At 41.5% G+C, this 25,320-nt stretch overlaps 1 protein-coding gene across 6 annotated transcripts in view; it reads right to left on the bottom strand.

Annotated features, from left to right (window-relative positions):
• The window catches only part of PCYT1B (phosphate cytidylyltransferase 1B, choline), a 168,159-nt gene that overhangs the window by 74,687 nt on the left and 68,152 nt on the right, over nucleotides 1-25,320 (bottom strand). For 3 of the 6 annotated variants that reach the window (XM_060292701.1, XM_060292704.2, XM_030851302.2), the window contains exons 2-3: nucleotides 24,485-24,584; nucleotides 11,726-11,842 (exon numbers count right to left, since the gene is read on the bottom strand). In XM_060292701.1, the coding sequence (XP_060148684.1) occupies nucleotides 11,726-11,842; nucleotides 24,485-24,584 (217 nt within the window). Of the gene's footprint in view, nucleotides 1-11,725; nucleotides 11,843-16,281; nucleotides 16,367-24,484; nucleotides 24,585-25,035; nucleotides 25,184-25,320 lie in introns of those variants that run through there. The other 3 variants (XM_060292702.1, XM_060292703.1, XM_060292705.1) reach the window with 3 other exon arrangements.

The following is a 25,320-nucleotide window of genomic DNA, read 5'->3' as shown; positions in this document are numbered from 1 at the left end:
AAGAAAATTACAGACCAATATGGCTCATGGATATAGATGCAAAAATCCTCACCAGAATACTAGCAAACAAAATCCAACAACACATTAAAAGGATCATACACCATGATCAAGTGGGATTTATGCAGGGATGCAAGGATTCTTCAACATATGCAAATCAATCAATGTGATACACCATATTAACAAATTGAAGAATAAAAACCATATGATCATCTCAATAGATACAGAAAAAGCTTTTGACAAAATTCAAAACCCATTTATGATAAAAACTCTCCAGAAAGTGGGCATGCAGGGAACATACCTCAACATAATAAAGGCCATATATGACAAACCCACAGCAAATATCATTCTCAATGGTGAAAAACTGAAAGCATTTCTTCTAAGATCAGGAACAAGACAAGGATGTCCACTCTCACCACTATTATTCAACATAGTTTTGGAAGTCCTAGCCACGGCAATCGGAGAAGAAAAAGAAATAAAAGGAATACAAATTGGAAAAGAAGAAGTAAAACTGTCACTGTTTGCAAATGACATGATACTATACATATAGAATCCTAAAGGTGCCACCAGAAAACTACTAGAGGTAATCAATGAAGTTGGTAAAGTAGCAGGATACAAAATTAATGCACAGAAATCTCTTGCATTACTATACACTAATGATGAAAAATCTGAACGAGAAATTAAGGAAACACTCCCATTTACCACTGCAACAAAAAGAATAAAATACCTAGGAATAAACCTACCTAGGGAGGCAAAAGACCTGTATGCAGAAAACTATAAGACACTGATGAAAGAAATTAAAGATGATACCAACAGATGGAGAGATATACCATATTCTTGGATTGGAAACATCAATATTGTGAAAATGACTATACTATCCAAAGCAATCTACAGATTCAACGCAATCCCTATGAAATTACTACTGGCATTTTTTACAGAACTAGAAGAAATCATCTCAAAATTTGTATGGAGACACAAAAGACCCCCAATAGCCAAAGCAGTCTTGAGGGACAACGGGGCTGGAGGAATCAGCCTCCCTGACTTTGGACTATACTACAAAGCTACAGTAATCAAGACAATATGGTACTGGCACAAAAACAGAAACATAGATCAATGGAACAAGATAGAAAGCCCAGAGATAAACCCATGCACCTATGGTCAACTAGTCTATGACCAAGGAGGCAAGGATATACAATGGAGAAAAGACAATCTCTTCAATAAGTGGTGCTGGGAAAACTGGACAGCTACATGTAAAAGAATGAAATTAGAACACTCCCTAACACCATACAGAAAAATGAACTCAAAATGGATCAGAGACCTAAATGTAAGACTGGACACTATAAAACTCTTAGAGGAAAACATAGGAAGAACACTCTTTGATGTAAATGACAGCAAGGTCTTTTTTGACCCACCTCCTAGAGTAATGGAAATAAAAACAAAAATAAACAAATGGGACCTAATGAAACTTACAAGCTTTTGCACAGCAAAGGAAACCATAAATAAGACGAAAAGACAACCCTCAGAATGGGAGAAAATATTTGGAAATGAATGAACAAAGGATTAATCTCCAAAATATATAAACAGCTCATGCAGCTTAATATTAAAAAAACCAACAACCCAATCCAAAAATGGGCAGAAGACCTAAACAGACATTTTTCCAAAGAAGACATACAGATGGCCAAGAAGCCCATGAAAAGCTACTCAACATCACTAATTATTAGAGAAATGCAAATCAAAACTACAATGAGATATCATCTCACACCAGTCAGAATGGCCATCATCAAAAAATCTAGAAACAATAAATGCTGGAGAGGGTGTGGAGAAAAGGGAACACTCTTGCACTGCTGGTGGGAATGTGAATTGGTACAGCCACTATGGAGAACAGTATGGAGGTTCCTTAAAAAACTACAAATAGAACTACCATATGACCCAGCAATCCCACTACTGGGCATGTACCCAGAGAAAACCATAATTCAAAAAGACACATGCATCCCAATGTTCATTGCAGCACTATTTACAATAGCCAGGTCATGGAAGCAACCTAAATGCCCGTCGACAGACGAATGGATAAAGAAGATGTGGTACATATATACAATGGAATATTACTCAGCCATAGAAAGGAATGAAATTGGGTCAACTGTTGAGACGTGGATGGATCTAGAGACTATCATACAGAGTGAAGTAAGTCACAAAGAGAAAAACAAACATCGTATATTAACGCATATATGTGGAAGCTAGAAGAATGGTACAGATGAACCGCTTTACAGGGCAGAAATTGAGATACAGATGTAGAAAACAAACGTATGGACAACAAGGGGAGAAAGCCGGGGTGGTGGTGGTGGTGGTGATGTGATGAATTGGGTGATTGGGATTGACGTGTATACACTGATGTGTATAAAATTGATGACTAATAACATGCTGTTTAAAAAAATAAAATTAAAAAAACAAGAAAAAGTACAATAAAAAAGGGCAGAGAACCTGAATAGCTTCCCAATGAAGGCATACAGATGGCCAATAGGCACATGAAAAGATGCTCAACATCACAAAAATGAAAGAAAACTAAAAACAAAAAAAAACTATAGTCCAGTATAAAATTAAAATTTTTTAAAAAGTGAGTAAGTGACTCCCATGAGTGAGAGCGCAGTAGATAAGACTCCATGCTCCAAATGCAGGGGGCCCAGGTTTGATCCCTGGTCAGGGAACTAGATCCCACATGCATGCCACAACTAAGAGTTCACATGGGGCAACTAAGAGTTTGTGTGCCACAACTAAGAAGCCCATGAGGTGCAACTAAGTAGGCCACCTGCTGCAACTAAGGAGCCAGCAAGCCACAACTAAGGAGCCCACGAGCCACAACTAAGACCTGGTGAAACCAAATAAATTAATTAATTATAAATAAATAAAAACTCAGTGAAGTGAAATATTTCTAGTGTTGAGAGAAAAACCCCACCAACCTACAATTCTATAGCCTACAAAATCATCCTTTAAAAGGGAAGGAGAGAGCTTCCCTGGTGGCACAGTGTTTGAGGGTCCACCTGCCGATGCAGGGGACATGGGTTCGTGCCCCGGTCCGGGAGGATCCCACATGCCGCCCAGCGGCTGGGCCCGTGAGCCATGGCCGCTGAGCCTGTGCGTCCGGAGCCTGTGCTCTGCAACAGGAGAGGCCACAACAGTGAGAGGTCCGCATAGCAAAAAAAAAAAAAAAAAAGGGAAGGAGAAATAAAGACTTCCTCAGACAAACAAAAATTGAGGGAATTGTTTCTAGTAGACCCGCCTTGCAAGAAATGTTTTTAAAAGTTCTTCAGAAAGAAGGAAAATTACATAGGTCAGAAATTCAGATATACGTTTTAAAAAGGAAGAGCATTCGAGAATAACTGAAGATAAAACAAAACTTTTATTTTTCTTATTCTTAATTGATCTAACAGATAACAGTATATTCAAGATAATAACAGCAACAATATATTTAATTGTATGTGTGTGTGGGTGTGCACACAACAGCACTAGCAATCAACCGTGTATAATCGACATCTACAGACTTCATGCAACCACAGCAGAATACACATCCTCCTGAAGTTCACATGGAGCATTCACCAAGATAGATCACATTCTGGGCCATTAAACACACCATAACAAATTTAAAAGAATAGAAATCACACAATGTCTGGTCTCAGTGGAATTAAACTAGGAATCAACAACAGAAAAATAGCTGGAAAATCCCAAAATAATTGGAGATTAAACAGCACACTTCTAAATAACACATGGGTCAAAGAATAAATCAAGAAATATTTTTTACTATTTTGAACTAAATGAAAATGAAAACACAACTTACCAAAATTTGTGGGATGCAATGAAAAGTGTTTAGGAGATTTAAAGCATTGAATATATATATTAGAAAAGAAGAAAAATCTAAAATAAATCATCTAAGCTTCCATCTTAGGAAACTAGAAAAAAAGAGCAAATTCAACCCAAAGTAAGCAAAAGAAAATAAATAATAAAAATCAGAGCAGAAATCAATGAAGCTGAAAACAGGAATGAATAGAGAAAGTCAACAAAAACAAGAACTGGTTCTTTGAAAAGATCAATAAAATTGATAAGGCTCTAGCCAAGCTAACAAAGAAAAAAGAGAAAGATACAAATGACCAATATCAGAAATTAAAAAGAGGACATTACTACAGATCTCACGGATATTAAAAGGAAGGAATATTTTGAGCAACTCTATGCCCACAAATGTGATAACATAGGTGAAAGTGACCAATTCCTTAAAAGACAGAAGCTGCCAAAATTCACACTAGAAGAGACAATCTGAATAGGCCTCTATGTATTAAAGAAATCCAATCAGTATGTAATAACCTTCCAAAAGAGAAACCACCAGGTCTGGATAGGTTCACTGGTGAATTCTACCAAACATTTAAGGAAGAAACTAGACCAATTCTCTACAATCTCTTCCACAAGATAGAAGCAGAGGGAATGTTTCCTAACTCATTCTATGAGGCTAGCATTACCCTAATACCACAACCAAACACCTTATAAGAAAGGAAAACTAGAGACCACTATCTCTCATTAACATAGATGCAGAGCTCTTTAACAAAATATTAACAACTGAAATCCAACAATGTATAAAAAGAATTATACACCATAACCAAGTGGGATTTATCCCAGGTAAACAGACTCACAGATATAGAAAACAAACTAGTGGTTACTAATGGAGAGAAGGAAGGAGGGAGGAGCAAGTAAGGGATAGGGGATTAAGAGATACAAACTATTATGTATAAAATAAATAAGCTATGAGGATATATTTACAATGCAGGGAATATAGCCAATATTTTATAAGTATAAATGGAGTATAACCTTTAAAAACTGTGAATCACTATATTGTACACCTGTAACATATAATACTATACATCAACTATACTTCAGTTTTAAAAAACAAAAAATAGAATAAAATCAATTAATGTAATCCATCACATCAACAGACAAAAGAAGGAAAATCACATGATCATATTAATAGATGTAGAAAAAGCATTTGATAAAATCCAATACCCATTCATGACAAAAACTCTCGGCAAACTAGAAATAGAGGGGAACTTCCTCAACTTGATAAAGACTATCTACAAAAACCCTACAGCTGGGCTTCCCTGGTGGCACAGTGGTTGAGAGTCCGCCTACCGATGCAGGGGACACGGGTTCGTGCCCCGCTCCAGGAGGATCCCACATGCCGCAGAGTGGCTGGGCCCGTGAGCCATGGCTGCTGAGTCTGTGTGTCCGGAGCCTGTGCTCCACAATGGGAGAGGCCACAACAGTGAGAGGCCCGCGTACCGCAAAAAAAAAAAACAAACCCTACAGCTAACATCATACTCAATGGTGAGAAAATTGAAGTTTTCCCACTAAGATCAGGAATAAGGCAAGGATGTAACCTCTCACCATAGCTTTTCAACATTGTACTGGAAGTCCTAGCTAGTGCAGTAAGACAAGAAAAGGAAATAAAATGTATACAGATTAGGACTTCCCTGGTGGCGCAGTGGTTAAGATTCCGCCTGCCAATGCAGAGGACACGGGTTTGAGCCCTGGTCTGGGAAGATCCCACATGCCGCAGAGCAATTAAGCCTGGGCGCCACAACTACTCAGCTTGCGCTCTAAAGCCCACGAGCCACAACTACTGAGCCCACATGCCACAACTACTGAAGCCTGTGCACCTAGAGCCCGTGATCCACAACAAGAGAAGCCACCGCAATGAGAAGCCCGCGCACTGCAACAAAGAGTAGCCCCCACTCGACACAACTAGAGAAAGCCCACGCACAGCAATGAAGACCCAACGCAGCCAAACATAAATAAATACATAAATTTTAAAAAATGTATACAGATTGGGGAGGAAGAAATAAAACTGTTTTTCTTCACAGATGACATAATCATCTATGTGTAAAATTTTAAAGAATTGACCAAAAAAACCTCCTAGAATAAGCAATTATAGCAAAATTGCAGAATACAAGGTTAATTAATATACAAAAGTCAATCACTTTCCTATATACCAGCAATGAACAAGTGGACTTTGAAATGAAAAACATATTACTGTTTACATTAGCACGCCCCAACAAATAAAATACTTAGGTATAAATCTAACAAAATGTGTACAAGATCTATGTGAGAAAAACTACAAAACCCTGATGAAAAATATCAAAGAACAAAATAAATGGAAATGTATTTCATGTTCATGGATAGGAAGGCTCAACAGTGACAAGATGTCATTTCTTCCCAACTTGATCTATAGATTCAATGCAATCCCAACCAAAATACCAACAAGTTATTTTGTGGCTAATGATAAACTGATAGTAAAGTTTATTTGAAGAGGGAAAAGACCCAGAATAGCCAAATCAATATTGGAGGAAAAGAACAAAGTTGGAAGACTGGCACTACTCAACTTCAGTACTTACTGTGAAGCTACAGTAATCAAGAAGGTGTGGTATTGGTGAAAAAATGGATAAATAGATCAATGGAATGAAATAGCCCAGAGACAGACCCACATAAATACAGTCAATTGATCTTTGACAAAGGAGCAAAGGTAATACAATGAACAAAGACAGTCTTTTCAACAAATGGTGCTGTAACAACTGGACATCCACATGCAAAAAAAGGAATCTAAATACAGATCTTATACTCTTCACAAATATTACCTCAAAATGGATCATAGATCAAAATGTAGAACACAAAAGCATAAAACTCGTAGAAGATAATATATGAGAAAACCTAGATGACCTTGGGTATGGCAGTGACTTTTTAGATACAACACCAAACACACAAACCATCAAAGACACAACTGATAAACTGGACTTCATTAAAATTAAAAATTTCTGCTCTGCAAAAGGCCATGTGAATGGAATGAGAAAAACCACAGAGTGGGAGAAGATATTTGAAAAAGACACAACTGATAAAGGACTATTATCCAAACTACACAAAGAACTCTTAAAACTCAACAATAAGAAAATGAACAACCTGATTAAGAAATGCAAAAAAGATCTGAATAGACACCTCACCAAAAAAGATATACAGATGTTAAATAAGTAAATGAAAAGATGTTCGCCATCACATGTCATCAGGAAATTACAAAATAAAACAACAATGAGATACCACTATACCCCAATTAAAATGGCCAAAGTACAAAATACTGACAACATCAAATGCTGGTGAGGATTTGGAGCACCAGGAATTCTCATTCATTGCTGGTGGGAACGCAAAATGGTACAGCTACTTTGGAAGGCTGTTTGGCAGTGTCTAACAAAGCTAAACATACTCTTAACATATGATCTAGCAATCACACTCCTTGGTATTTACCAAACTGAATTGAAAACTTATGTCCATACAAAAACCTGCACGTAGATGTTTATAGCAGCTTTATTCATAATTGCCAAAACATGAATGCAACCAAGATGTCCTTCAGTAGGCAAAAGGATAAACTGTGGCACATCCAGACACCGGAATATTACCCAGTGCTAAAAAGAAATGAGCCAACAAGCCATGGGGTAACCTTAAACATACTACTAAGTGAAAGAAGCCAATCTGAAAAAGATACATACTGTATGATTCCAATTACATGACATTTGGGAAAAGGCAAAACTATGGAGACAGTAAAAAGATCAGTGGTTGCCAGGGGTTGGGTGGGGGATAGATGAATAGGCAGAGTGCAGAGGATTTTTAAGGCACTGCAACTGTTCTGTACGATACTACAATGGTGGATATATGTCATAATACATTTGTCCAAACCCAAAGAATGTAAAATACCAAGAGTGAACTCTAACGTATTAAACTATGGACTTTGGGTGATAATAACATGTCAATGTAGGTTCATGGACTGTAAAAAATGTACTACCCTGGTGGCAGACGTTGATAGTGGGGAGGCTGTGCGTGAGTGCGTAAATGGGAACCTTTGTACTTTCTGCTCAGTTTTGCTGTGAACGTAAAACTTCCCTTAAAAATAAAGTCTATTAATTTTTGAAAATGTTAAAATTTACGGTATTCCAGAAATTACATATTTTACAACTATTTAAACTTAGGATGGAAAATTTTAGACGTCAGCTTAAAAATCTGTAAGAAGGTGTATAGTTTTTCGAAATCCTTTTTGGGATTGTGGGGAACAAAGAGTGAAGACTCTTAGTCTAAGAACGGTTTTCAACAAAGGCCTCCGCATCCGCTAGGAAGCATTTTTGGAAATCTGTACGGCATCTTTAGTTGTCACTATGATTGGAGGCAGCAATTGGCATTTAGTGGGCAGGGTGCCAACAATGTTAAACATCTTTTTTTAAGTATTTATTTAATTTATTTATTTGTTTGGCTGCACCGGGTCTTAGCTGCGGCATGCAGGATCTTCGTTGCAGCATGCAGGGGTCTTTAGTTGCGGCATGCGGGGGTCTTTAGTTGCGGCATGCGGGATCTAGTTCCCTGACCAGGGATCGAACCCAGGCCCCCTGCATTGGGAGCATGGAGTCTTAGCCACTGGACCATCAGGGAAGTCCCTAAACATCTTGCTATGTGTGGGGCAGCCCCACATGAGAATTTTCTAACATCCTGTAAGATGTCTGAATGTCTCTGCATAATTATTTTAAATTATTTGAATCTAGACCCTAATTTTGTTTTACATATAACTGCAAAGTATTTCTAGAACAGCTGTGATAAATGCTGAATTTCAGAGGAAGGCAACTACTATATACATCAAAGGAAGATTGTTCTTTGTCATGGGATTTGAGCTACCATGCCCCTGTAGAAATCTGCCTACACACAGGTGGTTGGAGATTCTGTTTAACAGACTAGGAATCAAATAAAATTAAATTAGTGGAGACACGTGAAATATAGGCTTACACTGAATTTTTAAAAATTTTTATTATTTTTATTTTTGGCTGTGTTGGGTCTTTGTTGCTGTGTGCAGGCTTTCTCTGGTTGTGGCAAGCGGGGGCTACTCTTCGTTGCGGTGTGTGGGCTTCTCATTGCAGTGGCTTCTCTTATTGCGGAGCACGGGCTCTAGGCACATGGGCTTCAGTAGTTGTGGCTCACAGGCTCTAGAGCGCAGGCTCAGTAGTTGTGGCGCACGGGCTTAGTTGCTCCACGGCATGTGGGATCTTCCTGGGCCAGGGCTCGAACCCGTGTCCCCTGCATTGGCAGGCGAATTCTTAACCACTGTGCCACCAGGGAAGCCCGGCTGACACTGAATTTTATTTTTTTTATAAATTTATTTTTTTTATTTTTGGCTGTGTTGGGTCTTTGCTGCTGCATGCTGGCTTTCTCTAGTTGTGGCGAGCGGGGGCTACTCTTCGTTGCAGTGCGTGGGCTTCTCATTGTGGTGGCTTCTCTTGTTGCAAAGCATGGGCTCTAGGCATGTGGGCTTCAGTAGTTGTGACACATGGGCTCAGTAGTTGTGGCTCACAGGCTCTAGAGCTCAGGCTCAGTAGTTGTGGCGCACGGGCTTAGTTGCTCCGTGGCATGTGGGATCTTCCTAGACCAGGGCTCGAACCCGTGTCCCCTGCATTGGCAGGCAGATTCTTAACCACTGTGCCACCAGGGAAGTCCCTACACTGAATTTTATTAATAGGGTGGTTAAAAATATTTCACAGTAGACTTCCCAGGTGGTGCAGTGGTAGAGAGTCCGCCTGCCAATGCAGGGGACACGGGTTCGTGCCCCGGTCCGGAAAGATCCCGCATGCCACGGAGCGGCTGGGCCCGTGAGCCGTGGCCGCTGAGCCTGCGCGTCCGGAGCCTGTGCTCCGCAACGGGAGAGGCCACAACAGTGAGAGGCCCGCCTACCGCAAAAAAAAAAAAAAAACAAAAACAAATAACGCATCTAGTTGTCGCTACCACGTTTTCTCCACTTGTCCCAACATTCTCATATAGGCTGGTGGGAAGATCACCACACAAGGAAGGTTCTGTGCTCTGGCTTTCGTGTGCCCTTCACTTCATTCAAGTCTCTGCACAGGTGTCAACACTCCAGAGGGTCCTCCCCTGACCTCCATACCTGAAATGTCCCTCCTTGCCCCACCAGACACTCTTTCCCCTTACCCTATTTTACATTTCTTCATAGAACCCCTACCTCTGCCTCCCCTTCAGACTCTAAGTTCTCTTGAGGACACAGTCTGCTTCGATCATGGCTGCATTCTCAGTGTACAGAAGAATGCCTGGCACATAGTAGGAGCTCGAAAAATAGTTGTTAAGTGAAGGAATCATTCAGTAAATCAGAGAAAGCATTGTCGCCTAGAGACCTGGACAGCTACTGATATTACTTTACTGCTTTCTCCAATTTACCTGAACGTACTGAAAGTCACATTTTTCCTTTGCCTTTACTTTTGATGTGCTAACCCAGGGCCAGGGCAGTGTTCCCGTTAAGTGTTGCCTACACCTAACCACCTCCAAACTTGGGTTGCCAAAATGACCAAAGCCCAACCACTGCAGAGGTCTCCCCAGGACCCCAGCAGCTTAGGACCAGACTCCAGGTGGTAGTGCTCATGCAAGAAATGATTTTCCGCTCAAAATAAAGGGAAATGAACTGCCTCGTATCACCTCTTCCTTCTGGAAAGAACTCCATTCAATAACCACATGGTCACCATGCTTGGCAAAATCTGCAAAAGATTCCTCTCAAATATACAGAAAGTAGTTTTAAACTTGTAGAAGATAACTATATATATATATATATATATATATTTGTGTGTGTGTGTGTGTGTGTGTGTGTGTGGTACGCAGGCCTCTCACCGTGGTGGCCTCTCCCGTTGCGGAGCACAGGCTCCGGACGCGCAGGCTCAGCGGCCATGGCTCACGGGCCCAGCCGCTCCGCGGCATGTGGGATCTTCCCGGACCGGGGCACGAACCCGTGTCCCCTGCATCGGCAGGCGGACTCTCAACCACTGTGCCACCAGGGAAGCCCAACAAAATATTTTTAAAAACAGATATGTAGTCTCTTACCATCACCTTTTTCCCTCACGGTAGAGGTCTAAGGGTTGATGGTGTCTAGTTCATGTAATGCCAAAAAAATGATTATAGTGAAAGGAAATGGTGTTTCCAGAAGCTACAGAGATGAGACCCAGGTCTTGCAGGTCAGAAACTTTCCCTTTTACCCAAATTGAAATCTGTAGGCCTTTTGGAAGAAGAAAATCTTACGTCTAACTGCCCTTCTCTCTCCACAAGCTTATGAAATCAGTCAGTTCCTTCACTGTAAACCAAGATTACCTGGGTATATAAATCTCTATTTCTTTAATACACAGCACATAAATTCAACTAATTGGGACTGCTGTAAGCCACTACCATTAGCACAACATGGTCCTAAGTACTGTGGGTCACACCAAGGAAACAGACAATGACCTTACTTACCATTAATCACCCTGAATCCCCTCAGGTCTCTAAGATTTGAAATCAGAATAATATTGCTTTTCTCCTAACCCTCTAGGAAATTTCAGAAACAGAAATTGGATCATGCCTCAAACACAAGAAGGCATAAATGGAGAACATGAAGCAGTTACCCTTGGTGGTATTATTCGTCTTTCTCTGGGAATCAATGGTTTATAATCTGAGGACGTAATTTCCCCTATGGTTTTTTAAATATCATTTTAAATTTCACGCAGTGAACAAGCGACGCAATATAGGCTGAACTGGGAGCATTTACAATGTGAGGTGTTAATGATGGAAGTCTGAAAGGGGTCCTTTTCAGGAAGCACATTATACAAGAGTTTTCTAGACAAAGACAAAATGCACTTCTTACCTCCTACCAACAAGTAGCTGTTGGGAAACAGTGTTTTTGCTTGCATAAGTGCCCTTGCGTGACCTGAGTGGAAGAGGTCAAATATTCCATCTGCGTATACTCTGACAGGTCTGTCAACTGTGGAAGAAAGAAAACATCATCAACAGAACTGCAGAATAAGGAATCCCAGTCACCCGATCCTTCCATCAGTACAGCACTGTAATAAGGTTTACCTGGAGAAAACACAATGTCTACAAACCATCAGTTTCATATTAGTGCACGAAATTAACTTTACCAAGAGGTTCTTCTAAGGACATCGAAGCAGAGTAAAAACGTAACAAAATTAAGATTGACCCAGAACACACATTTTTAGCCGCACAGCACTGGGGAGTTTTCTTGATCCAGAGTAGAGTCTCAGGTGGCTGAGCTGGCAGATTCAGACACACCAGACATAACCAAAGGGTTGACAGAGTCAGCCCAGCAGGAATATCGAGGTACGAGTGACTGAGGAGCTCGATGAAAAGGACAAATGACTTTATCCTCGAGTCTGGCAGTCCTGAACTAAGACCCAGAGTCCTATTCCCAAAGGCAAAGACACAGCTGTGCACCTCTTCCAAGTCACCATGGCAGCGTAAAATCAGCCTTGGTAGGAGTATTTACACCATAGAGATTGGCAAATGCTCAAATCAGGGCTTATTTCCCCCTGGAGGGCCAGTTGTTAAACATTTACCAGCATACACTGCACAAAGGTCACTCCCTATTCTCTTTGGTATCCTAAGACATGGGGCGGGGTGTACATGCCCCAAGGGGAGGAGTGTCAGGGAGCAAAAGTTACGTGGGGGGGTGCTCAGGGTTGGAGGTGAGTGACCCACACTACAGTCATTCCTAGGGAGAAGGGTCAAGAGCAAATTGGCCACAAGAGACATTCTCACTGTGGCATACAGTGCTTGGGAAGTGCTATTTCTTGAGGAAGAGGGACACACTTCACCAGAGCTTCCCGGGAGCCAGGAGACTGCACTAGGAACCGCAGGATGACACTTTTGCTGAGTCAGCCAAAGACCCATCCCCTCCAGTAAGAGGGAGACATAGGGAGGTAGAGGGGCTGGGTGCCAACTTTTACTTTTACACCATTTTGGATTCTCAGCAAAGGAACTAGAAAATGAAAATATGGCGAACGACAAACTAAACGTGGCAAACTGAACACACACACACTTAGCTCCACTTCCGCTCTAACACCACAAGAATTACAGAGAAAGAATTAAAAAGGGATAATCCCGCAAGGGCAGAGGAAACAAGAAAGGCAATGAGAGTGGATTAGAGATGTCAACAACATTTTGGAAAGTTGATTGTCAAGTGCTGAATATCTACAGAGAACAAGAATCAGAGGTGGGGCAGGTAGGGAAAGGGATTGCTGGTTGATTTGTTTTACGAGCCTAAGAGTCCTACTAACTTTTTAAACTAGATGCACATATTATATCGATGTTATAAATTTTAAAAAAAGAAATCAATGCACACTTCTGTTGAATGATCTTTAAGGCTCAGATTTAAAACTGTGATTATTTCTTGATGTAATACAACCTCGTTAAATTAGAACATAAATTGAAAGGAATATTACATTAATATATTCAGATGGTACAATGTTTCTAATAAATTAAATTTCTCTAATAAACAAAACTCGAGAGACTTTCTGTCAGATAGGGAATTGCAATTATTCCCAATTATACACCGTTTTGAACAAAGAGAATTGCCTTCACAGGATTATACTGTATTCTAAATAAGGCACGGTAAATAGAAAATACTTTGAAATAACAAACTGTCTAATGAGGGATCCTTGGTTTCAAAGCTCTTATTCAATTTGAATTCAATTGAGGAAAATTTGTTTTAAGATATAAACCCCAGGGGGAAGCAGGTGGCAGTTTTGCAGAACTTTGTGGTATTGATTCAGAAGTGATCAAGATAAATAAATTCAGGAAGCAGGGAGGAAAGAAAAGTAAAGAAAGACGATATAGTTACTGAGAAAAAAGGCCATTTAGTAAATTTGTGAAGAGTATTTGTGGAGTTGATTTTGCAGTAAGCTCACTTTTTAAAATTGTGGTGTGTCAGCAATTTCTAGACTGGGAAATTCTGCAGGACCAAAAAAAAAAAATCCCTCATCTCTTCAACAAGTAAACTTCAAGAAAAAAAAAGAAGAGGGAAAGAGATAGAGGGGGGGACTTGGAGATTAAAAGATATTTAAAAAACACCTCAACATATTGTAATATATAGACATTATTTGGATTTGGGTTCAAACAAACTATAAATAAATGATGACATAAGATAACTGGAAATTGGAACACTGGATATTTGATGATATTAAAGAATTGCTGTTAATTTTTTAGGTGAGATAATGATATAGTGGTTATGCCTTAAAAAAAACGCAGAGTTCTTATTTTTTAAGACATATATACACAAGTATTTATGGATGAAATAATAGGAAGCCGGGGATTTTGTTTCAAATAATTCAAGAGGGGAGAGTTGATGAGGGAAGGCTACAGGATGGTGGTTGTTAGGTATGGGTGATGGACACATGAAGGTTCATTATATTGTTCTACTTTTGTGAATGTTTGAAATTCTCCATAATATTTTTTAATAGACTGTGGCTTTGTAAGTTAGTTGGTATGTTTATTTGTTTTACTCTTTTGTTCGAGGTTTTTCTGGACATCCTTTTAGGCATCTGGGGACTCTCTAGAGGGTCTGTGCTGGGAACCAGCGGCCTGTGAAGCTAGAGGTTTGGCAATGATCAAAAGGTGGGGCACACCTATTCCATGGCCATGGTGGAGAGACCTTAAGGTAGCTCCCACTGACCCCCACACCTCCTGCTGTTCACACTTCTGTGAGATCCCTTCCCTTTGAAGTGGGAGTGGGACCCATGCCTTGCTTCTAACCAGGAGAATATGACAAAGGTGATAGATGTCTCTCCCATGGTTATGTTATAGTATATAAGACTCCATTTTGCTAGCAGACTCATTCTTTCTTCCTTGGTGGCTTTGAAGAAGCAAGCTGCCATATTTTGAGAGGGCCATGTGGCAAGGAACTGCAGGTGTCGTCTAGGAGCCGAGGGTGGTCTCTGGTTGACAACCAGCAAGAAGCTAGATCCTTGGTCTTAGAGTTACAAGGAAATAAATTCTGCCAACAACCTGAGTGAGCTCGGAAGCAGATCTAGCAGATCCACCAGTCAAGCTTCCAGATGAGAGCTGAGCCCTGGGTGACACCTTGAATGCAGCCTTGTGAAACCCTGAGCAGGAGACTCAGCTAAGCCAGGCTTGGCCTACTGATCCATGGAAACTGTGACACAATGAATGTGCAGTGTTTTAAGCCATTAGGTCTGTGGTAATATGTTACATAGCATCTCACACCGTATACAAAAATTAACTCTAAATGGATCATAGACCTAAACGTAAAGCTAAAACTACAAAACTTCTAGAAAAAAACAGGAGAAAATCTTAGTGACTTTGAATCTGACAAAAATTTCTTAAATAGGAACCAAAAAGGACATAGTATAAAACAAAAAAAAAAGTTATATATTAAACTTCATTTAAAACCTTTACTCTTCAAAAGACATTTTTACACAAATGAAAAGCAAGTCTTAGGGAGAAAATATCTGCAAAATATGTATCTGATATAAGACTTGTATCTGGAATATATAAAGAACCCTCAAAACTCAATAATAAGATAAACAACTCATTTTTAAAAGGGCAAAAAGGGCTTCCCTGGTGGCGCAGTGGTTGGGAGTCCGCCTGCCGATGCAGGGGACATGGGTTCGTGCCCCGGTCCGGGAAGATCCCACATGCCGCGGGGTGGCTGGGCCCGTGGGCCGTGGCCGCTGAGCCTGCGCGGCCGGAGCCTGTGCTCCGCAATGGGAGAGGCCGCAACAGTGAGAGGCCCGCGTATCAGGGGAAAAAAAAAAAAAAAAAAAGCTACAGAAAGGGCAAAAAAATTTCAACAGACATTTCACCAAAGAAAATAAATAGATGAATGGCAAATGAGCACATGAAAAGATCCTCAATACCATTAGTCATTAGGGAAATACAAATTAAAGCAACCCTGAGATAGTACTTCATACTCACTAGAATGACTAAAAACTATTGATCATACCAAGTGCTGATGAGGATATCGAGCAACTGGAACTCTCATACACTGCTGCTGGGAATGTAAATGGTACAAATACATTAGAAAGCAGTTGGGCAGTTGGTTAAAAAGTTAAACATACACATACCATACGGCAAGATAGGAGGCAGTCACCAACTACAGTACATCTGAATTCACATTTTTGTAGGGCATGTTATGGTGTTTCTTGGTATTGTTTCAGATTCAGGCAATAATAAAAGGGTGATTATTCATTTTTTATTATGGCTCTTAAAATGCAGCTTATTAACAATGCCTTAAAAGTACGTATGATTTACAGAGCACGTGTATTTCACTTAATCTTTCCATCAAGTCTGTGAGGTAGGTAGAGGAGAGCGGACTTACTATCCTCTCAGAGGGGAAAATGGAAGCTCAGCGAAGCTGAGCAGCTTACCCAGCATCATATAACCAACCTATGATGGAGTGTGAGTGCAAACCAAACGCCACTGCTCTTTCTTCTAACTCATGATGCCTTCTAGAAAACGACATGCCATTATGGAGTCTTTTAAAAAAAAGAGAGAGAGAAAGACTGTTACTGAATGCCCAGTAATTACGGTAACTGGCATTGTTTTTGTGTACAGCTGATGTGCAAGAGAGGTGGCACAAAATTTAACCTTTTAAAATCTAATAGTTACCTATGTCACAAAGTTTACATAGTTTGATATAAACTTAATCATTTCCTTCTACTTATAGCCAGTGATGCTCTTTTCAATAAATGATGATTGATGTTTGCTTTTCAAAATACATTAAATTTAAGTTAAAAAAGAGAGAGTACATTTTTTAAAAAATTAAGTAAGTTACAGTACAGGTGGCACAGAAATAAGGCAAAATTCATTCAGGTGGCTCTAGAAAAATGAATTTGGAAAACTACATGTATCACTGTGTGAACAGAATAATACAAATTCCCTTTCTGTGAAGGAAAATAGGAAATCAGAACTCAGTTTCCCTTTAAGAAAAAATGTCAGCTTTAATGAAAATGAACCTATGAAGCAATCACTTGGGCTTTTCCTTTATCTCCAGGCAGATTACTGATTTTCTCTGTCTCAGGATACATACTAAACCTTAGAGGGTCATACCTCCACAGCTGGACTCTTTGAGCTAAGATCAAAGGTGCCAGTTCCACTCAACAACAACAAAAAACAAACAACCCAACTGAAAAATGGGCAGAAGACCTAAACAGACATTTCTCCAAAGAAGACATACAGATGGCCAAGAAGCACATGAAAAGATGCTCAACATCACTAATGATTAGAGAAATGCAAATCAAAACTACAATGAGGTATCACCTCACGCCACTCAGAATGGCCATCATTAAAAAGTCTACAAATAAATGCTGGAGAGGGTGCAAGAGAAAAGGGAACCCTCCTACACTGCTGGTAGGAATGTAAATTGGTGCAGCCACTATGGAAAACAGTATGGAGGTTCCTCAAAAAACTAAAAATAGAGTTGCCATATGAACCAGCAATCCCACTCCTGGGCATATACCCAGAGAAAACTCTAATTCAAAAAGATACATGCAGGGCTCCCCTGGTGGTGCAGTGGTTGAGAGTCCATCTGCCGATGCAGGGGACACGGGTTCGTGCCCCGGTCCAGGAAGATCCCACATGCCGCGGAGCGGCTGGGCCCGTGAGCCATGGCCGCTGAGCCTGCGCATCCGGAGCCTGTGCTCCGCAGCAGGAGAGGCCACAACAGTGAGAGGCCTGCATATCACAAAAAAAAAAAAAAAGATACATGTACCCCTATGTTCATAGCAGCACCATTTACAAGAGCCAAGACATGGAAGCAAACTAAATGTCCATCAGATGAATGGATAAAGAAGATGTGGTACATATATACAATGGAATATTACTTAGCCATCAAAAAGAATGAAATAATGCCATTTGCAGCAACATGGATGAACCTAGAGATTCTCACACTAAGCGAAGTAAGTCAGACAGAGAAAGACAAATACCGTGTACATGGAATCTAAAATACAATACAAATCAACACATCTACAAAACAAAAACAGGCTCACAGATATAGGGAACAGACTTGTGGTTGCCAAGGGGGAGGAGGGGCAGGGAAGGGAAGGAATGGGAGTTTGGGATTAGCAGAGGCAAACTATTATATATAGGGTGGATAAACAACAAGGTCCTACTGTACAGCACAGGGAACTATATTCAGTATCCTGTGACAAACCATAATGGAAAAGAATATGAAAAAAAATATATATATATATAAAACTGAGTCACTTTGCTGTACAGAAGAAATTAACACAACCTTGTAAACCAACTATACTTAAACAAAAAAAAATTTTTTTAAAGGTGCCAGTTCCGGGACTTCTCTGGTGGCACAGTAGTTAAGCATCTGCCTGCCAATGCAGGGGACACGGGTTCGAGCCCTGGTCCGGGAAGACCCCACATGCTGCGGAGCAACTAAGCCCGTGTGCCACAACTACCGAGCCTGCGCTCTAGAGTCCGCGAGCCACCACTACTGAGCCCATGTGCCACAACTCCTGAAGCCCACACGCCTAGAGCCCATGCTCCGCAACCAGAGAAGCCACCGCAGTGAGAAGCCCATGTACCGCAACGAAGAGTAGCCCCCACTCGCCGCCAACTAGAGAAAGCCCACGCACAGCAACGAAGACCCAACACAGCCAAAAATAAATTAATTAATTAACTTTTTTAAAAAAAGGTGCCAGTTCCAATTGCTCTACTGTGCTCCTTCTCTTGAGGTTCATCACCCTCTGACCTCACAGATGAGGTCCAGGAGCTAAAAGCTATGAGCAGCCTCTTTTAGAATTTATACAGCAGATCCTGCTTGGGCAGACCTAAGACCGCGAAACATAATGTAGGCAATTGTATGAAGTCATAAAATGGGCTAGAGAAGGAGTTAGTGAAAGACTTCAGTTGCAACTATAATCCTGAAGCTCATTATGAACCCCCAATACAGGTCTCTTTTGTCTTTTTGAAGGGATGTTCAAGACGGCGCCACAGAAAGGTAATTGCTTCCTAGTCTTGAAAACTACCAAACATTTCAAAAAAGTAGTGATGTTTTTCTTGTTTTCTTAAATAACAGTCAAACAGCAAGATATTTTTAAAACGCTGTGAGCTTCTCTAGTAACAGGACAATGCTCCAACAATTATATTTAGATAATCTCCATGACACTCCCTCCAACCGCTACCAACAGTTACTTTTTTTTTTAACATCTTTATTGGAGTATAATTGCTCCACAATGGTGCATTAGCTTCTGCTGCATAACAAAGTGAATCAGCCATACATATCCCCATATCCCCTCCCTCTTGCGTCTCCCTCCCACCCTCCCCATCCCACCCCTCTAGGTGGTCACAAAACACAGAGCTGATCTCCCTGTGCCATGCGGCTGCTTCCCACCAGCCATCCATTCTACATTTGGTAGCGTATATATGTCCATGCCACTCTCTCACCTTGTCCCAGCCCACCACTCCCCCTCCCCGTGTCAAGTCCACTCTCCAAAGAAGATATACAGATTGCCAACAAACACATGAAAGGATGCTCAACGCCACAAATCATTAGAGAAACGCAAATCAAAACTACACTGAGGTATCACCTCACACCAGTCACAGTGGCCATCATCAAGAAATCTACAAACAATAAATGCTGGAGAGGGTGTGGAGAAAAGGGAACCCTCCTACATTGTTGGTAGGAATGTAAACTGATACAGCCACTATGGAGAACAGTATGGATGTTCCTTAAAAAACTAAAAATAGAACTACCATATGACCCAGCAATCCCACTACTGGGCACATACCCTGAGAAAACCATAATTCAAAGAGTCATGTACCACAATGTTCATTGCAGCACTATTTACAATAGCCAACAGTTACTCTTAAGCAGTGGTTCTTGCAGTGTGGTCCCAGGACAGGCAGCATCAGCATCACCTGGGAACTTGTTACACATACAAATGCTTGAGCCCCACCCAGACCTACTGAATGGGAAACTCTGGGGGTGGAGGCCAGCACTCAGTTTTAGCAAGGCCTCCCGGGGATTCTAAGCAAGTTACAGTTTGAGGACCACCGCTGTAATAAAACAGAGATTATCAGAGTGTGGTCTAAGACGAATATGTGCCTTGTAAGTAATCAAAGAACCAACTTCTTGTCCCATTTTAACACTGATGTTAGAAGTTCTAAATAAAGGAATTTCTAACAGAAGTTCCCTCGGCCAGATGCCCACCGACGTCCCAAATTCTCCTGGATAACTTGCCAGTGTCATCACCTGAGATAAGAGGGGAGAATTTCTGAGAATAGTCGTTCACCTTTCCTCCATCTCATCCCTCCTGTAGTGACCTGTGCTCCCCAGAGCCCACCACACAGGTATTTCAATATGCACCACCATCTTATTCTAGCTAGTTTCTCGGGCTTTAAACCGCCTGGCGGTTAGACAGCCTACAGGTGCCCGATCCCACCCAAGCAGGCTGCATCAGGTCAAACTCTCTCTGATTCTATCTCCAAATGATGAGCTCCTTCTGTTGTCCCAAATTTTCATTCATTCGTTCGTTCATTCAGTCATTCACTCACAAAGTATTTACTGAGCATACAGTACTTCTCTAGGTGCTGGTGAAACAGCAGTTCACCAGCATGAAGACAGCCCCGCCACTACAGAAGATCACAGCTTCCATCTGTCTTGTTCACACACCTGCCACCCTCTGGTTCGAAGTCTGAGCATGTTCTCATTGAGCTCCATGGGCTGCTGTGGCACGTGCTCCACAGGGCAATCCGTTGTAGTGGACAAAGCAGGGGTATGAGGTGAAAGGGACTTGAGATCGAATCCCAGCTCTACCCAGTCAGCTAGGACATTTGACAAACCACTTTTCAGTTCTCCAAGTCTCATTTGCCTTGTCGGCAAATACCCACCTCACTCACTTTTTGCAAAGACTAAATAGAATACATACAGGGCATAGCGCCCAGCAGATGGAGAGTAAGTTCAAATCCCCTTTCCTTTCCCTTAGAAAAGTAGGATCCTCTTCTGTTCAGGTCTAAAGCTCATCCTTTAACTTGAGGTCAAATCTGCTCTCTTCATAACCACCTGGACTTTCATTGCATCTTTTAGATTTGTTGCTGGGTCATCGTTTCTCAGGGTATGATTTGTAGACCACCAACTTCAGAATCACCTGGGCTACTTGTTAAAAATGTAGATGCCTGGGCCCCATCCCAGATTTAGGGGTGGGGGAGAGCGATCAAAACATCTGCTTCTTACAAACTTACCAGGTGATTCTTTGCAGGCTGGTTTAGCTGCTCTCAACTACCTCCTCAAGCCTCTTCTTGCCTTTCTCACAAGAAGTCTCTACAAAGCTTACTAACTCTGCCTGCTCTGCTCCTCTCCTCACTCCCTCCAAGCTATTCTTAAAGGGGAAGCAGAGTGTACTGGCCAACAGATCAAGCTCGAGCACATACAGGTTTGAGATCAAATCCCAGCTTTAACACTTACCAATAGTTCTGAAAGTGTGGTCCCCCAGCAGCAGCCTCACCTGGGAACTTCTTAGAGATGGAAATTCGTGGGCCTCACCCCAGTTGGACTGTATCAGGGGGCAAGGCCCAGCCACCTGTGTTTTAACAAGCCCTCTAGGTTATTCTGAGTCAGATTCAAATGTGAGAACCACTACCACTTACTAGCTAAATGATCTTCTGCAGATTCACAGCTTCTCTAAAGGCTTCATTTCCTCATCTGTGAAATACTAAAAGTACCGACCACGTAGAGCTGTGACAGTGAAATGACAATACAGATAAAGAACTTAGTACATAGAAAGCACTTAATAAATACCTGTTGTTATTATTAAGCAAACTGTCCTTTGTCCCACGGACTCTATTACATTTGAGATGTTTGGTTTTTTGCAATGGTGAGTAGAAACCATGAAATTATGCCATCTTAAATGGCTCAAGGCATACCTGCTGGACTAATCTTATTTTTCACTCCATCCCAATCGACTGGAACGCCATTCATTTATTCCCTATCTCTGTGCCCTCGCTGTTCCTGTCCCACTTATCCAGAATACCCTTCCATTTTCTGCCCACAAAGTACAAATCTTACTTCTCCCTAAAGGATCAGCTCAGGTCTGGGACCAGGTCTTGCGTGACTGCTCAAAGCCAAATGAATCTGCCCTTCTTAAAATTGTCAGTTATCATCTGTGCTGCAGGATTTAACCCCTAAGCACATGCATGCTACTGGTGGGTGTTTATCTCCTATCTAGCTGTCTTGTCTCTTTAATTATAGTGAAAGCTCTTGGGAAACAGAGATGGTACCTTATAGTTCTTTTTAAATCTCTTCGCTCACCATCTCTGGTACAGGCTAAAGGATTGAATGAATAAATTCCTCGAGCAGAGCCCAAGCACTTCAATTTAATGCACACTTGGAGAAACTGTTTTAAAACACAGACTTTGGACTTCAGACTATACTACAAAGCTACAGTAATCAAGACAGTATGGTACTGGCACAAAAAACAGAAATATAGATCAGTGGAACAGGATAGAAAGCCCAGAGATAAACCCACGCACATATGGTCACCTTATCTTTGATAAAGGAGACAAGAGTATACAATGGATAAAAGACAGCCTCTTCAATAAGTGGTGCTGGGAAAACTGGACAGCTAAATGTAAAAGAATGTAATTAGAACACTCCCTAACACCATACACAAAAATAAACTCAGGGCTTCCCTGGTGGCGCAGTGGTTGACAGTCCGCCTGCCGATGCAGGGGATGTGGGTTCGTGCCCCAGTTCGGGAAGATCCCACATGCCGTGGAGCGGCTGGGCCCGTGAGCCATGGCTGCTGAGCCTACACGTCCGGAGCCTGTGCTCCACAACGGGAGAGGCCACAACAGTGAGAGGCCCACATACCGCAAAAAAAACAAACAAAAAAAAAAACACCTCAAATGGATTAAAGACCTAAATACAAGGCCAGACACTATCAAACTCTTAGAGGAAAACATAGGCAGAACACTCTATGACATAAATCACAGCAAGATCCTTTTTGACCCACCTCGTAGAGAAATGGAAATAGAAACAAAAATAAACAAATGGGACCTAATGAAACTTACAAGCTTTTGCACAGCAAAGGAAACCATAAGCAAGATGAAAAGACAACCCTCAGAATGGGAGAAAATATTTGCAAATGAAGCAACTGACAAAGGATTAATCTCCAAAATTTACAAGCAGCTCATGCAGCTCAATAACAAAAAAACAAACAACCCAATCCAAAAATGGACAGAAGACCTAAATAGACATTTCTCCAAAGAAGATATACAGATTGCCAACAAACACATGAAAGGATGCTCAACATCACTAATCATTAGAGAAATGCAAATCAAAACTACAACGAGATATCATCTCACACCAGTCAGAATGGCCAGCATCAAAAATCTACAAACAATAAATGCTGGAGAGGGTGTGGAGAAAAGGGAACCCTCTTGCACTGTTGGTGGGAATGTAAATTGATACATCCAGTATGGAGAACAGTAAGGAGGTTCTTCAAAAAACTAAAAATAGAATTACCATATGACCCAGCAATCCCACTACTAGGCATATACCCTGAGAAAACCATAATTCAAAGAGAGTCATGTACCACAATGTTCATTGCAGCACTATTTACAGTAGCCAGGACATGGAAGCAATCTAAGTGTCCACTGACAGATGAATGGGTAAAGAAGATGTGGCGCATATATACAATGGAATATTACTCAGCCATAAAAAGAAGCAAAATTTAGCTATTTGTAATGAGGTGGATGGACCTAGAGTCTGTCATACAGAGTGAAGTAAGTCAGAAAGAGAAAAACAAATACCATATGCTAACACATATATATGGAATCTAAAAAAAAAATGGTTCTGATGAACCTAGGGGAAGGACAGGAATAAAGACACAGAGGTAGACAATGGACTTGAGGACACGGGGAGGGGGAAAGGTAAACTGGGACGAAGTAAGAGAGTAACATTGATATATATGCACTACCAAATGTAAAATAGATAGCTAGTGGGAAGCAGCTGCATAGCAAAGGGAGATCAGCTCAGTGCTTTGCGACCACCTAGAGGAGTGGGATAGGGAGGGTGGGAGGGAGGGAGACACAAGAGGGAGGGGATATGGGTTTATATGTATGCATAGAGCTGACTCACTTTGTTATACAGCAGAATCTAACACAACACTGTAAAGCGATTATACTCCAATAAAGATGCTAAAAAAAACCCACAGATTTTTAAGAATGATAACAATTACAGTAGCATAGGCTTATCTACGACTTCACAGTTTTTAAAAAAACGCTATGGTATTTTTAACACAATCTAGTTGTCACAAAAACCTTGTGAAGCAGGTACCATTGGCCCTGTTTGCACATGAGGAAACAGATTCAGATTGTTCTCATGACTCGCCCAAGGCAGTAGAATGACTAAATGGCAGCGCTTGGCCTCCAACTCCCGTATCCCGCGGCAGCTTTCCCTCGGCTACTTTGCTTGGCGTAGTTTATCGCCGTTGGTGTTTACCCTTCTGGCACTGTGCTGTCATCTCTAAATTCATCTCTCCAATTCAAAGCCAGTGCTGCTCAAATAATGATGGCCTTTCTGCCACTTGAGAACTCAGGACAGGGCCCGTCTGCAGAACAAGAAGCATAGCCTCACCTGGTGTTCCTAAGCGGGCCTGAGCAATGGTCAGTTTCTCATGGGGTGCTTGGCACTGGCAGCTGGTTTCATCTGCAAATGGGGCAGGTGCAGTCAGGGTCTAGAAGGGAAAAAGAGAAAGGGAATATAGTCCGACAAACTGTCCTTTGGCACTAACTTCCCCTGAAGTTTTATTTCTGTTGGCTACGCCCGTGTGATTAAGTAGAAGATATCTGCTGAGTCTTTTGGAGAAATATTGTACTGTTAGAAATAAAAACGGACGCTGTCATTGAAACCTTTTTTTTTTGAATGATGCTTCAGAAATAAGAGCTCTTCAGTGTGTACTGTCTGCCAGGTACCAGATGTGGTCCCACGATGGCTAGCTACTGCTCTCCTCCTATAGGCATTCTATCCTTCTACAGTGCAGGATAATACCATCTCTATATCACAGAAAAGGAAACTGAGGCTTAGCAGGATTAAGAAATATGCTAAGTCATGCCCCGGAAAGTCACAACGCTCAGCTTTGAGCATTCCACCAACAACGAGGGCAGACTTCAAACATTCAGACTTACCCACACCCGGGGGTACTCGGCTGGAAGGAATGCCATAGTCAGGAGTGTGGCAGACATCTCTATTTCACACACAGCGGCCTGGCCAATCACAAACTCTGACGTCTCTTTAGGGCAAAGGCCAAAGCCGTTATCTGTGCCCCGGGGGTGGGGGGGGGTGCCTAAAAGCACAGCATTTCTGGCGGGCTGCAGATAACTGCTCCTCTGGTAGCTCCCACAGCCACCAACGGCTGGAGGCCCCGCCCCAGGCAGCTTGCGCTAGGGCTCTGGGGAGCGCTGTCAGGGAGA

Source organism: Globicephala melas, chromosome X, assembly GCF_963455315.2.
Source record: "Globicephala melas chromosome X, mGloMel1.2, whole genome shotgun sequence".
NCBI lineage: Eukaryota > Metazoa > Chordata > Mammalia > Artiodactyla > Delphinidae > Globicephala > Globicephala melas.
Note: the sequence above shows the minus strand (reverse complement) of the source record. Positions and strands in the feature narration are given on the sequence as shown.